This window comes from Gopherus flavomarginatus, chromosome 7 (genome assembly GCF_025201925.1).
Source record: "Gopherus flavomarginatus isolate rGopFla2 chromosome 7, rGopFla2.mat.asm, whole genome shotgun sequence".
Classification (NCBI taxonomy): domain Eukaryota; kingdom Metazoa; phylum Chordata; order Testudines; family Testudinidae; genus Gopherus; species Gopherus flavomarginatus.
This window is the reverse complement of record NC_066623.1, coordinates 62,059,114-62,075,273: the sequence shown is the minus strand read 5'-3', so window position 1 is coordinate 62,075,273 and position 16,160 is coordinate 62,059,114. Positions and strand designations below refer to the sequence as shown.

General features: G+C 45.9%; 1 protein-coding gene across 6 annotated transcripts in view; it reads right to left on the bottom strand.

Moving 5' to 3' along the window:
- RGL1 (ral guanine nucleotide dissociation stimulator like 1) overlaps positions 1-16,160 on the bottom strand; it is a 410,246-nt gene that overhangs the window by 295,852 nt on the left and 98,234 nt on the right. For all 6 annotated transcript variants that reach the window (XR_007775373.1, XR_007775376.1, XR_007775374.1 and 3 more), the window contains one exon: positions 1,833-1,910. Coding sequence is in view for 1 of the 6 variants with exons in the window: in XM_050961415.1 (XP_050817372.1) it covers positions 1,833-1,910 (78 nt within the window). In the remaining 5 variants the exon portion in view is untranslated. The remainder of the gene's footprint in view (positions 1-1,832; positions 1,911-16,160) is intronic.

Sequence of the window (16,160 nt, the reverse complement as noted above, 5' to 3'; positions counted from 1 at the left end):
GATCCAGCTATGTTGTTCCAGGGCGCAGAAATCTACATCCTGAGCAATATAGTTAAGCCCACCTAAATCCCCATGTAGATGGTACTTGGTTGACAGAAAAATTCTTCCATCAGCCTAGCTCCCACTCGGGGTGGCTCCAGGCCCCAGCATGCCAAGCGCGTGCTTGGGGTGGCATGCTGCGGGGGGCGTTCTGCCTGTCGCCGGAAGGGCGGCAGGCGGCTCTGGTGGAGAATCCGCAGGCACATCTGCAGAAGGTCCACCAGAGCCGCGGGACTGGTGACCGGCACAGTGCCCTCCGCGGCGTGCCGCCGTGCTTGGGGCGGCGAAATGGCTAGAGCCACCTCTGCTCCCACCTCTTGGGAAGGGGGATTTCCTATGCCGATGAGAGAACCCCTCCCATTAGTGTAGGTAGGGTCTACGCTGAGGCACTGAAGAGGCACAGTTACAGTTCTGTAGCATTTCACATGTAGACAAACCCTCAGTTTAAGACGGGGCATTAGAAGCAAGAAGTCTTGATTTCCAAAGCATGGTCCCTAACCACTAACTCACATTCTGTCCCTGTTAAACCCACTCAGCAAAGGGCAGCAGCGTATGGATCCCACTGTCAAACTTACAGTTTGAGTGAGGTTTATACCATCTCAAGTCCAGATTTTCCAGCTCAGCTTCAATAAGATGCCCCACAGCATGCTATGCTTTGACATTGCAAGGAGCACAGAGACCCAGCAGAGAAAGGAGCTGGGCTGTGGTGGGGTTGGCATGTCAGATGAGTTGGCAGTGTTTTAGAAGATAACGCTGTTTTGAAAAACTATGCCATACTCTATAAAACCCACCTACCTGTATCTTAGGAATAGACAATGCTGGAATAGGGAATACAAAGCCCACTTCCTCCCCCCTCCCTAAAACCCCAACATCAGTTAAAATGTTACTTTTAGCAGGAACACATACTAGAGTAAGAGCTTGGAACACTGGTTATGCTGTGCATGGCATGTGATGGGAAAGGAGTGCTGGACTTACTGTTTTCAAAACAAACTGAAGAACTTGAAAGCTGTGGACACGTTTCTTCAGTTATGCCACAAACCAGCAAAATGAAATTAAGAAACATTTAATAATGCTCTCATTGATGGAATTTGTGACAGTATTATGGGGAAGTTGACAGCACTGACACAGTGTACAGTGTTGAGTCAAAGGTCTTTACTCAGGGTAATCAAATACAATCATCCAGCTATTTTATGCTGCCGTTGCAGATGCAAATTGTAGATCATTCAGGTGTCAAAGTACGAATACTGTGACCTAAGATTCATTCTACTCTTGACTCTTAAAGATAAATAATATTTCACACGAAATTAGAAAGAGAAAGACAACTATTCTTTTACATTTAATATTTTTAAATAGCTTCACCATTTTGCACACAACATATGCCATCAAAACTTAAAAATGACTTTAGAATCATGTACAGAGCCTGGCACAAGCAGGCCCTCATCTCCACTTGGGGTCTCAAGGCACTAGCAGAATACAATATAAAATCAATAATAATCATATATTTTTGTGGATAAGAAAAGCAAGGGAAACAAATGTGTTTAGTTTCTCACTATAATGTGCTGGCCACCACATGAAACATGTCTGATCTGTTCTGGGAAAGTTCCCCTGCCTCCCTGAGAGATTTGATGTTTGTATTATCTGTTAGAGTTATGACAGAGTTACTGCTTTGTGTTATCAAAACGAGTATGGATTGCTGCGTATTTTCAAAGGAAAAGAGGATTATGTTGACCACATCCTTTCTCAATATCCAATCCTGACTGAGGTTCTGCTGTACAGCATAAAGCCACACTTACTTCCTGAGCACTGTTTTGGACTCTGAGGAATTCTGGCTCCCATCTTCTTCACAGTTTGAGGTCTCCAGGTTTCCATACCTACACAACAAGATGGATATTTCAGGCTGTTGCTAAAAATCAAGCCTAAATAATAAGGACTCAAAGGTTACAAGGACTCAGTTTCCACCTACTGGAATATTGGTATATTATAATTATTGCAATAATTTTAAAAGCTTTCTTCTCTTGGGCTACAAATGAAAATACAAGACAGATGCAAAGGCCTGTCCCAGCCTCAGAGCTTGCAAGAGAATTGAGACTGCTTTCTGTTGATCCTCAGCGCTGCATATTACCACAAAAGGGACAGGGAAGAGTCAAGACCTGGCCTTGATCCCTTCTATGTTCTCCTTTTACTCCATTGGCACAGTCTGACCCTGGGCTTGTAAGAGATGAGAGCATAAGTTGGTGTGGTTCCAGGCAGAGACAACTACTGTAAAAATCCAGGCTTAAGAGAGATCTGGCTACAGCTGTAAGTTTGAGAATCTTGGCCAAGATTTTCAGAAGTTACTAACAATTTTGAGTGCTTTAATATCTAAGTACCAACTTGAGATGCTTTAAAAGGGCCTGATTTTCAGAGTGCCGGTACTCAACACTTTGTGAAAACCATGCCACTTGAAGATGTCTGAAGCTGGGCACCCAAAAACTGAGGCACCCAAAATCATTAAACCATTTTGAAAAAGCTTGTTTCTTTAAGATGCAGCCAATGAAAAATAGAGACCTATTCATCCAAACCATCTTAAAGGAGAAAGATGAAGGAGCAGAGTTTGCTCACCTCTTTATGCTCCTTCACAGCATCATCAATCTGAAGATTTTACATCAAGACCATGATGATGTTGTGAAGGTTAACTGTTGGCATTTAAGCCTGAGAAGTCCCAAAACCTGCTGGCCGCTATCTGCTACACGGTGAAAGGTATGTTTGAGCATTATTGTCCATACTAGTAAAAATGATTTGCTCTTCTATAGCACATTTCATCTGAGAATGTCAAAGCACGTTACGAATAATATTGAGTTAAGTCTCAACAGCCCTGCAAGACAGGTGTAGTGTTGTCATCGTCCTTGCTTTACCAATGGAGAAACTAAGGCACAGAGAGGGTAAGTGACTTACTCAAGCTCTCACAGCAAATCTGTGACAAAGCTGGAAATAGAACCCTGATCTCCTGATCCCCAGTCCTCTACTCTACTGCTAAATTACACTGTGCTCCTTACTCGATGCCTATATCCATGCTAGTGTTGAAACTTTCTGAAATCTCACCACTCCACCTTATCAGTCTGGGACAGAAGGCAAAAGCCACGCACTAAAATCTGCAGACGCTGACATTCTTTAAAGTCTAAATCCTTCTCAGTTATACCAGTGCAACTCCACTGCATCAGTGAGATTTCACAAGTGTGAGAGAGCACAGAATTTGATCCTCTGAACAAGCTTTCAGACATCAGGGCAAGTGTATTCAATTTTACTTAGAACTGTCATGCTTTCATTGAATAGATTCTAATATATGCAAGAAAATAAGCAAGGCTAAACTGATAGGTGCAGATCCTTATATCCTTACCCACGCTAAATAGCACTTTATTCCGTGAGCGGTGCCACTGAAGTCTATGCACCCATTCACGGAGTGTCACCACTACTCGTGTATAATTTGATACATATCCTTTTTCATAAGTGTGCCTGTTCTCTGAGTCTCTGCTACCTAAGTCTTCCCCACTGAATCCTACTTGGCCTCTCATAGTTGTTAGCATAACCCTCAATCCTCATTTTCAGTATTTGTAATTCAAAATATATACTAACAACTCTATTTGCTATACCTCCTAACAATTTATTGCAGCAATGAAATAAGACAGTACAGTAACTTCTCACTTAACTTTGTCGTTATGTTCCTGAAAAATGCAACTTTAAGTGAAATGATGTTAAACGAATCCATTTTTCCCATAAGATTTAATGTAAATGAGGCGGTTAGGTTCCAAGGACATTTTTTTGGGGCAGACAAAAGGCATTATATACTGTACAGTACGGTGGCGGGGAGGTGCCCCTGGCTTACACCTGGGGCTCAGGGCTGGGGGTGCAGGGTCTGGGAGGAAGTTAAGGTGTGGGAGGGCGCTCAGGGTGGGGGTGCTGGGTCTGGGAGGGAGTTAGGGTGCGGGAAGGCGCTCAGAGTGGGGGTGTGGGAGGAGTCTCAGGGCTGGGGCAGGCAGGAGGTGCAGAGCACTTACCTGGGGCAGCTCCTGTTTGGTGCAGTGGGTGTGCAGGTGGCTCTGCGCGGTGCAGCACCACCCCCATGGCTGCAATTCTGGGAGCTGCCCCCGCCTCCGGTAGGCAGGGCCACCTGAAGTGCAGGGGCTTTAGGGGCTGCAGGGCCCTGGGCTAAGGGGGCCCTGGGCAGGGCCGGCTTTAGACCAATTCAACCAATTCCCCTGAATCGGGCCCCGTGCCCAAGCCCCGTGGGTGTGCTGTACCGGGGTGGCCCGGCTTTCCCAGGGGGCAATTTAAAGAGCCTGGGGCTCCCAGCAGGGACTGGAGCCTCAGGCCCTTTAAATTGCCACCAGAGCCCCACTGCTGGAGCCCTGGGATAGGGCTGCATGGCTCTGGGAGCTACTAAAAAGTCCGAGGCTCCCAGTGCTTCTACTGCCGCGGCCCTTTAAACAGCCGCTGGAGCCCTGCTGCTTCCCCAGTGCTCCCACAGCTATTTAAAGGGCAGGGGCGGTAGAAGCAGGGGAGCCCTGGGCCCTTTTAAATAGCCCCTAGAGCCCTGGGGTAGCGGGGGGGCTCCAGCTGCCTCTGCCACCCTGGTCCTTTAAATAGCCTCCGGAGCCCCGCCACTTCCCCAGGGCTCCTGCGGCTATTTAAAGGGCCGGGGCAGTGGAAGCAGGGGAGTCCCGGGCTGCTGCTGCTACCCTGGTGGGGAAGGGAGGAGGAGAGGACACTCACCATACAGGGTGGGCTGCACTCCCTGCCCACAGCCAGCCCCTGCTGCACCCCCTGCCCGCACCAGCCCTGCACCCCCTGCCCGCAGCCAGCCCGTCTCCAGCCAGCCCCACACCCCTGCTCTGCTTCCATCCCTGCACTCCCTGCCCTGCCCGCACCAGCCCCTGTCTCCAGCCAGCCCTGCACCCCTTGCCTGCAGCCAGCCCCTGCCGCACCCCCAGCCCTTCCTGCACCAGCCCCGCACCCCCTGCCCTGCCCGCACCAGCTCCGCACCCCCTACCCTGTCTCCAGCCAACCTCTGCTGCACCCTCCTGCCTGAAGCCAGCCAGTCCCACACTTCTCTGTCTCCAGCCCTGTCAACCCCTGCTGCACCCCCTGTGGCCCTGCCTGAAGCCAGCCAGCCCACCCCACCCCACCCCTCACTGTCTCCAGCCAGCCCCGCACCCCTTGCCCTGCCTGCAGCTGGACCCTACCTCCAGTCAGCCCCTGCCCTGCCTCCTGCCAGCCCCATGTCCACTGGTGCCCTGCAGTTCCCAGGGCAGTAACCCTGCACACCTGCTTCAATGAGGGGGGCAGGGAGCAGCTGGAACTCACACATGTGCACACCCTAGGGTGATCAGACAGCAAGTGTGAAAAATCGGGACGGGGGTGGGGGGGTAATAGGAACCTAGGAAAGAAAAAGACCCAAAAATCGGGACTGTCCCTATAAAATCGGGACATCTGGTCACCCTTGACACCCCCACACATGTGAAACGGAGCTCATTTCTAGTTCAAGCCCATCTTTTTAAAAAAGAACTTTAGGTAGGGTTAACATACAGCCTTTTTTCCTGGACATGTCCAGCTTTTTGGTTCTTAAATCGCCATCCAGGAGGAATTTTTAAAAATATGGACATATGGTAACCCTATTGGTACAAAAAATACATACTGTGGCACATCTCTTAAATCAGAACTTTTTATAGGGAACCAGTTGCTAAGAAATGAAAGGCTTTTTTTTACATGTTTTTTTTTTTTAGTCATCCCTGCCTGGGCCCCGCCGAAAATGTTCGAATTGGGCCTCGCACTTCCTAAAGCCAGCCCTGGCCCCAGGGCCCTGGCCTGCAGCTCTAAAGCCCCTTTCAGAATGCGGCCCTGCAAGCACTGGCTGGAGGACTCAGGAGGAGCAGGGGCACCCACGCAGCCGTGGCCGGAGAGAAGCGGCACTTTCTCCTTCAAAGCACCGCTTCTCTCCGGGAGGCTTTGAAAGGGAAAGCACTGCTTCTCTCCAGCTGCATGGCTGCCCCTTCTCCTCCTGAGTCCTCTGGCCTGTGCTCGCAGGGCCGCATTCTGAAAGGGGCTTTAGAGCTGCAGGCCAGGACCCCCTTAGCTCAGGGCCCTGCAGCTCCTAAACCCCTTGTGTTCCGGGTTGCACTGCCTGCCTGCCAGGGGGGTGGGAGGGCAGCTTCCCCACTTGCTCCCTCGCTCCCTCCTTCCCAGAAAGTCCCAGGTGCTGCCAAACAGCTGGGAGGGAGGGAAGAGGAAGGGGGAGGAGGCGGAGAAGAGGAACTTTACAAGGGAGCATTGCACAAGTTAGCCAAACAACGTTATAAGGGAGCATTGCACAACTTTAAACGAGGTTCCCTAACGGAGCAGTAATGTCACTGCGAAACAACATTAAGCGGGAGGACGTTAAGTGAGGCGTTACTGTACCCTGAATATATTCCCAAATATATTTCAATTAATTCCATCTTTTTTTAAAAAAACTATGCTTAATTTTCCCCATATTCATTAGCTTCAGTCAGAATTTGGTCCCATATCACAAAGTTATTACAATGACACGTGATAACTGGCACCACAGTTGTCAGTCTCAGGGTACGTCTACACTACGGGATTATTCCGATTTTACATAAACTGGTTTTATAAAACAGATTGTATAAAGTCAAGTGCACATGGCCACACTAAGCACATTAATTCGGCGGTATGCGTCCATGGTCTGAGGTTAGCGTTGATTTCCGGAGCATTGCACTGTGGGTAGCTATTCCATAGCTATCCTATAGTTCCCGCAGTCTCCCCCGCCCCTTAGAATTCTGGGTTGAGAGCCCAGTGGCTGATGGGGCAAAAATCACTGTCGCGGGTGGTTCTGGGTAAATGTCGTCAGTCATTCCTTCCTCCGGGAAAGCAACGGCAGACAATCATTTCACGCCCTTTTTCCCTGGATTGCCCTGGCAGACGCCATAGCACGGCAACCATGGAGCCCATTCAGCATTTTTTTTTTTTTTTTTTACAGTCACCGTATGTGTACTGGATGCCGCGGACAGAGGCGATACTCCAGTGCTACACAGCAGCATTCAATTGCTTTTGCATGATAGCAGAGATGGTTACCAGTCGTTCTGTACCGTCTGCTGCCAGTGTAATTTGGCAATGAGATGACGGTTATCTGTCCTGTGCTGTCTGCTGCTATCATGGGTGCCCCTGGCTGAGATCGGCTGGGGGTGCAAAAGCAAAACTGGGAATGACTCCTCGAGTCAATCCCTCCTTTATGGTTTCTAAAAATAGAGTCAGTCCTGTCTAGAATATGAGGCAAATGTACTAGAGAAGCACTGTATCAGAGAGTACAGCTGCTCTGTGTCAGATCCCGCAGAAATGATGAGCTACATGCCATGCCCCGTTGCTTCCCTCCTCCACCAACCTTCCTGGGCTACAGTGGCAGTGTCCCCCCCATTTGTGTCATGAAGTAATAAAAAATGCAGGAATAAGAAACACTGAGTTTTTAGTGACATAAAATGAGGGGGAGGCAGCCTCCGGGTGCTATGATAGTCCAGGCAGGACATTAAGCAGTGTGGGGGAGAGGAGCCCAGCATCCCACTGCTATGATAGTCCAGGAAGTACAGAATCTTTTCTTTTCACATGAAAGGGAGGGGGCAAATTGAAGCTCAGCCCCCAGTTGCTATGATGAAGACGGTTACCAGCCGTTCTGTACCATCTACTGGGAATGACCGGGAGTCATTCCTATTTTCACCCAGGCGCCCCCGGCCAGCCTCACCTGAAGCCAGCCAGGAGCACTCACGGGTTGATAAGAAGGACGGTTACCAGTCCTACTGCACCGTCTGCCACCGGGGAGAGGAGAGGAGTGGAGCAGATACTTCTCTTCACTGCTGCAGCATTGCGTCTACCAGCAGCATTCAGTAGACATAGGGTGACATTGAAAGAAGTCAAGAAATGATTTCTTTCCCTTTTCTTTCACATGGGTCGGGGGAGTAAATTGATGAGCTATTCCCTGAACCACGCCGGACAATGGGTTTGAACCTACAGGCATTGGGAGCTCAGCCAAGAATGCAAATACTTTTCGGAGACTGCTGGGGACTGTGGGATAGCTGGAGTCCTCAGTACCCCCTCCCTTCCTCCATGAGCGTCCATTTGAGGCTCTGGCTTCCCGTTATGCTTGTCACGCAGCACTGTGTAGCCTGTAGATTTTTTTTTCAAACGCTTTGGCATTTTGTCTTCTGTAACGGAGCTTTGATAGAACAGATTTGTCTCCCCATACAGCAATCAGATTCAGTATCTCCCGTACGGTCCATGCTGGAGCTCTTTTTGGAGTTGGGACTGCATTGCCATCCGTGCTGATCAGAGCTCCACGCTGGGCAAACAGGAAATGAAAATCAAAATTTCGCGGGGCTTTTCCTGTTTACCTGGCCACTGCATCCGACTGAGATTGCTGTCCAGAGCGGTCACAGTGGTGCACTGCGGGATACCGCCCGGGGGCCAATACCGTCGATTTGCGGCCACACTAACCCTAATCCTATATGGTAATACCGATTTTAGCGCTACTCCTCTCGTCGGGGAGGAGTACAGAAACCAATTTAAAGAGCCCTTTATATCGATATAAAGGGCCTCGTAGTGTGGATGGGTACAGCGTTAAATCAGTTTAACGCTGCTAAAATCGGTTTAAACGCGTAGTGTAGACCAGGCCTCAGCTAACAGCCATGAAAAGAGCTTGGAGAATGAACTTTGCTCTTCCCAACCCCTAGGGGTGAACTCTCCAAAACATGGGTCAGGCACACTGATGGGGCACCGTACAGGGAGCTTGCCCTGTTTGCTGCCCAAGATCTGTGGATAAAGAGATGATTTCACTCTTCAGTGCCACTGGGCACCCTACGCTAGAAGTAAATTCACTAAAAAGTATATTTTAAAAGTAAAATGGGGGTGGGGGCAAGCCTTTAATATGCAAATGATCTGCAAAGGCAGAAACTTTCCCTGCAAGCAGTGGCAAAGATAACTTCAGTTCTGAATGGCAGCAAATAATTACCTATAGATATTGGTTTTTATAATTCACCATTAATTCTTTCAACAAAATTGAATAAGCAGTGGAACAGTGTCATTATTCCAGTACTAGAAATCCTCCTTACATGAAATGTTAGCTAAACGCTGACAGAATGTCAGGCACACACATCTAAATTTCGTTAGTGAAACAAATGTTGAAATTAACAATCAAATAGCAATACAAGTAGGCAATTATTCATAACAAAACAGAATGCCACATAACACTACAGTGGTTTCCAAAACTCAAATCACAGCCTGTCTCACAATGAAAGGGATTTGGACATACAACAGAACATTAAATATGGGTGAGGTGGAGTTTACAATGCCTCTAACATACAGAATAGCATTGCTGCAGACTTCCACTACTTTGCCCTCATCAAGTCCTGAACAAAGATCTATTCACTGAATAGCGTTGTATGAATGCTTTGCATACAAAAAAGACATGAGAAACAAAAGGATCTCATAGCCTGTGGAACTTTTCAACCTTGTCCAGTGTTTTGAAGATTATATATTTCATACAGAGGCATTAACTGAGCAAATGAAACCAGAATGTGATTCATAGTATTTAAGTTTTAAATGCTGAACAATGGAATAAGAAATGTACCATATCCATTGAAGATTTATCTACTTATTTATTCGGGGGGTGAGGGGGGCTACTGTTTAGCCACTTAATGGTTAGGGAGTCATAAAAAGTGTGGCCCTTAGTGTGGATCCCAAACATAAACCCAAACAATGCTTGCATGTGACAAAATAAACATTACATAACTGTCTCATATATATCTTGCTTCTTTCATTCATTAAGGATCCTAATACACTTTCAGACTGTATAAATACTGCCCTACTAAAATGCAGCCACTTCAGAAGTGGAAGGAACCAACCAGCCAGTATACAGCAAAACAATATAGAAGGGGAAAATATTTTGGCAAATGACACTGAGCCAAATCCCTTTTCTTAAGAAAAGTGCCTTGGGATCCTTAATGTTCATGCGAAGTGAGCAGTGCTACAGGTTTTAAGAATCTCAGAGGCCCACCCACTGTTTATTATTCCCAGACAAAAAAATTGTCAGAATGCTGCCTGAGAACTTAGAGTTTGATTTTGATTAAACTGAAATTGACTCAATATATTTTGATATGTGATGTTGACAATTTGTGTTTTAACAGTTATAAAAGCTTTAACTTTTTGGATCTAAACATCTACTGTCATTAAATAATTGTCTGACACACACCCCCAAGTTCCTGCATCTGTGAAAATTTAAATCAACAAAAATAAAATAAAATCCTTAAAACCCATAATTTTGCACAACTATGAAAATGTAAATTGACAAATATCAGGAAAATATGTAAAAATAAACATCCATCAAAATGATAAAAAAAATAAAAATTGAATTCTGTCAAGCCAACCTTATATGTATGTCTTGGACCATGTAAGTGTAACCAGTGATGATTCACTGAAAAAGGGGTTGATGATTTGTCTATCAGAGTCATTACTGGAATGCATAAGGCCAATTTTCACATCCATACTGCAAATAACTGAATGGATGACCTATCATCAAAGTCCTAGAAGTTCCGATAGAAAATAACATCCATCTGTTTTCTACAGTACCAGGAAGTTCAAGGCAGCAGGGCTCCCCTCCTGAGCAACTTAAGAGAAGAAGGGGAGCCCTGCTGCCCGGAAGCTCCTGTGGTCAGCAGACCTGAAGCTATGGGGGGAGGGATAGCTCGGTGGTTTGTGCATTGGCCTGCTAAACCCAGGGTTGTGAGTTCAACCCTTGGGGGGGCCATTTGGGGATTTATTGGGGATCAGTCCTGCACTGAGCAGGGGGTTGGACTAGATGACCTCCTGAGGTTCCTTCCAACCCTGATAGTCTATGATTCTATATCGTCCCTGTGCACCTCCTAAAACATGCAGGCTGGGAGTCCTACTTCTTAGACTGTATGAAGTACCCAGCAGATAAACTCTTCTATAGCTTCATCCTGCAAGATGCAGAGCACTCTTCTGAGGAGCTGAGTGTCCTCAATTCCCATCAAGCTCTCACTGGGTAGCTGAGGAGGTGCAGTGGTAGGTAAGGTGCCTGTCCTGCTGTGTTTCTAAGTTCAGTGATTCTTTGGGCTCTGCTGGCCAGGCACTATGATTTCTCTCTCAAAAGAACTCACATCAAACATTTCACACAGGAGAGTTTGACAGTCAAACTGGAGGAATAATTTTCTTTTCATTCATCAGCTTATGCTGAGCAAACAGACACCATTATGATGAAAAAATGCTAGTAACTTGGACAGAGAGTTTCAAAGCCATTAGAGCAGTATTTCTCAACCTTTTTATACCAGGGACCAGCTTGCTGCCTTCTAAAATATATCAGGGAGATTTCAGGGACCGGTGCCGGTCCACAGACCGGTCATTGGGAAATATTGCTCTAAGGGATTCAGGTACCTGACACCCATTAATTTTAAGAGATGGGGATATCAAATTCCTTTTAGGTAGCTCTGAAAATCAAACCTTTGTTTTTATTTTTTAATGCACTTGCATAGGCACAAGATTTTGTTTAGATCTTCTTCAACCTAAAGGGTCACAAGAAAGCCTTTGGAATTTGTAGGGATCCAAAAAAATAAAAATTAAGCCTCCAATTTCTTAAGTATAACACAAAAACTCCCTTGAGCTCCTAAAGTGTGGAATGGATTTACATGTAATCTTCCACAACATTTAAATTTTACTCAAAGAGTACATGGTAAAACCTTGGCTATAATTAATATTTATTTTCGCACCTGCTAAAGAGCCTAATCTAAAGCTTATTCAGGTCAGTGGGAGACCTGCCTTTAACTGGAAAAATCAAAAACTGCCTTTGACTGTATTACATATTTTTTAAAAATCTGAGATCTATATTTTTACAGCAATTGCATTTGTTTGAATGAGAAATTAAACATTTCTCATTAAAACAATTTACACGTTTAAAAATTTACATTTGAAATTCCATTGGGTTTTTGTGGTTCTTACATCTGACTTTTTCTTCCTAAGTCCATGTTCCACAGTCACACATAGACCATTCAGAATTTTCCTCCTTAAATTTCATCTTACTCATCTCTTTGAACAGTTGGTTTGGTGCGTCTGTGAAACAACAGCACAAGTGGTTGATGCTGGAGTTGAAAACCGTCAGTACAAGCCACATGTGATCACATGCCTCCTGCCATGAGAAGATTGAGCCCATGTGTGTTTTGGTTTTGGGAGACCCCCTCCTGAGAGCAGGATCCTGCTTTCCTAAGTCATGCAGAGAGAATTAAAAGGAGCATAAATTACTTGTGGCTCTTTGTGCATTCAGCCATATATGGAGAAAAAACAGCTGATTCCCCCATGTCCATATATGAAATGAAGAGCACAACGTGTACTCTGGAAAGCCCTAGTAAGATTTTGTACAACTTGCTTCTTAATGTTGGTAAGGCAAAGTAACATCCATATTTTAATCAGTTGGGTGTCTTAGGACAGAGGTTCTCAAACTGTGATCTGCGAGCTCCATTCAGGTGGTCCGCAGAGAGTTCCCTCTAAGGTGTGCGCCTTGGCGGACACACATGACAAAATGAAGGGCCACCCACCTAATTAGTGTGCATGGCTCTACTAATTAGGTGCCTGGACCCTGGAGAAGATGCATATGTAAGGTGAGGTGATGGACTTGGCTGGAAGAGGGAGTAGATGGGAGGGGGGAGTGGGCTGAGAAGAGCGGGTGGGGGGAATTTGGGACATGCAGGGCTGCGGTGGCCAAAGAGAGGCGACTTTTCCCAGCTCCAGGGCTGTGGCTGCCGGGGAGAGACAGCCCTCCTTCCCAGCCTCAGCTCTGTGGCTGCTGTGCGGGGGAGAAGACCCCCCCTCCTTCCCAGCCCCAGCTCGAGGGTTACTGCAATGAGGGGGAGGGAGGACAGAGAGAGAGAGAGACCCCCCTCCTTCCCAGCCCCAGCTCGGGGGCTGCCGCAGCAGGGGAAAGAGGGCACATCCATTGCATTAGAAAGGTAAGACTACAGATATTAAAACATGAGCTGACTGCTTTTATTTGTAGAACAAAAAAAGTTAATTATTATTTTACGTTTTTTTTATATAGTGTTTTTATCCAAAGCGCTTTACAATAGTTAGCTAATGGTACAAACAATATTTGGAAAGATCATTAAGTGGTCCACCGAGACCCTCAGCAATTTTCAAGTGGTCTGTGAAAAAAAAAGTTTGAGAACCACTGCCTTAGGAAAAGCCTGGGTTGGGAAAAGATGGATAAACCTGGATTTTTTCAGTTTCTCAGAGAGAAGATCACAAAAATATCTCATCAACCTGCAGGTTTATTTAACCAAAGCACAAGTTATTTTGAACTTTCTGCACATATATCAAAATACTTTTTCCGACATTCTTTTCTCTGGCATCAGCTTTCTTTATTATTTTCCCATTCATCAAGCATAGATTACAGTAATGGGTTTCAGCATAATTACAACTTTGCCTATTTCCTGTTAGCCAGAACACATTTTTCACACCCAGAATTCGGATCATGCTTATAATACATCAAACATGATACCATGAAAACCATGTCTGATATATGAACCATATCCACTCCCCCAAACATACCATTCCTGCAGGCAAAAATTATTTTCTACAAGTGTGAAATTCACCTCCCAACCTGGCTGCCAGATCATAGAGCTGCATCCTACCTCTACAATGTATTTTGACTGATGTATCCAACAATCTCAGATCAAGTAGCCCCTGTTCTGACTTGGTTTTATCACCATTTTTACAGGACCTGGGAAGAGTACAGACAAAACAGTGACACGCCCTGCACACCTGCTCCACCTACAGTCCCCCTCCTTCACTTCTACCACCAAGAGTAACTGTAGGTCTGAAGTGATTGTGAGTAAGTCCACACTGCAATTAAACACCCATGGCTGGCCCATGTCAGCTGACTCAGGCACCAGGGTTCAGGTGGGTGGGGAATTCTTCCATCAACCTAGTGCTGTCTACACTAGTGGTTAGGTTAGCTTCCCTACACTGCTTCGGGGTGTGGATTTTTCCTACCCCTGAGTGACATAGTTGGGTTGACCTAAATTTTCAGTGTAGACAAGGATTTACTGACATGAAGAGGTGCCATTAACTGCAATTCATCCACTTGCCTGAGTGAGGGTTGCAGGATTTGACTCATGTTTTCCAGAACCAAGTGCAACAGGGTCTCAACGGGTGACTAGGGCTTCTAGGTGCTACTGCAATACAAATTATCTAAGAAAGAGAGAAAGCCCAGCCCTTTGGGGTGCTGCATGCCCGTGGCTCCCACTGACTTTCAAACCACTGAGGGTGCCCAGCACCTCACAGAAGGCGGCTTAGCCCTATATGCAAAATATACCCTTTAATTCCCCCCTGCCCTGCCACTTCCTCCTTTTTTCTTTTTTACTCTTTTTACTGAAGCATGGACGAGGCAATTTTATGCTGGTGGGAAGAGACTGGTATAAAATATACTAAAACACCAGAGTATTCGTCAGTCTAACACTAAGATTACAGGTTGAAATACTCAAAAGCAAGGCTATCAAAATATTACAGACTTCATGGTAATGTTAACTCAGCCTCATTGCACAAAGTGTACATTTTAGGGGCTAGGTTTAGCAACAAACATTAATATAGTAGGCTGTGATTTTTAGAGAAAGCTTAAGGAGTTAGGTGCCCAAATTCACTCCTTTAGGTGGCTTTGAAAATCCCTGCTATAATGTAAACATTTACAAAGCAACGTAGAAATAGAAACTACAACCCTGATGTGTTAACTTTACCATGAGAAACTTACTTTTTTCCAATTTCCTAACCTTTGTGAATCTAAAGTCATAACCTCAACATGACATTAATGTGCATTGCTTAGACTTCATTTTCCTTGGGCTCATCTCCCCTCAGGAAAAAAAAAGCCAGCAATCAGAGAGCCTACAAGCTTTCCTGGCAAACCAAGGGTCTCCAAACGATTCTTTGTGATTCCATTAACTAAAAGTAGTCTACTAGAGTTCGATCATTTTTATGGTTAAAAACCAAACATCCAAAACCTTGGCTGATGGCTTTGGTATGGTCTGTTCTTGCAAAAGATCATCCCCCGATTCCCATCCCTGAGTTCAGAGTTCTTAAATCCCCAGTTGAAGGGCGTTAATTTTACTGTATTTATTTTGGCACTCATGAACGTGCTGGAGTGACAACTTTAGAGACTGATGTTCCCTACTGAACCACAAAACAGGAACAGCATGAGCAACCAGAGTGCAGGCCTCCACCTTACCCCTCCCCACCCCCCTCCCAGCTAACGTGCCTCAATCAACCCTGACTTAAACAGACGTCCCAGGGATGACCAGTCCTTGGCCAGCATTACAAACAACAGTGCCAATCGGTGCCAGTTGTGTCACTGTGTTTTCAGATGTAGAAACTCACGTAGTAGGAATGCGCAGAGAGTGACTTATAATGAAAAATATGTCCTTAGCAGTTGCTCCCTTCTACAACAGTTTCCTAATGTATCAGTTGTCCTTATCTGCTCATTTTCCATAGTGATCTATGGCATGAATCACAAGAAACTGCAGGGAATATACAAATCTAGCAGAGTGCCACCAATAAGGGGCTAATCCAGCCTTCTTCTGTGTGGCCTCAAATGAGCCTTTGGTTGTGGAACAGAAGCAGTTTTGGCTGCAGAAGGGCTGAAACTGAATATAGGCAGGTTACATACGGTAAGCACAACCTGTGAACAGAATAGGCTACCAGTCCATGAGAGCCCTGCACAGTAGTATGTAGTAGGCCAAAACGGGGCAAGAGCTTCTCAGGCGGCACATAAGGGCCTGCAGAGTTTACTCCAGCTACCAGGCTGAGCTATTCTCCAGACTGTTGCATTGCAGCCTGGAACTGATTCCTTCCTCGCAACCCCAACACATCTGCTCAGCACCCAATCTAGTCTCCTCGATGTCACAGTGGGTTCTGGATTTGCCCCTCAGTGCACGATTGTTTTTACACACAGGTAAATTACAGTATGTAAACTGGAAAGAGAATGAAGGTAATACAAAGAACAAGGATGGTTTTGTGGTAAAGACAGTAGATTTGGACATAGAAGACTT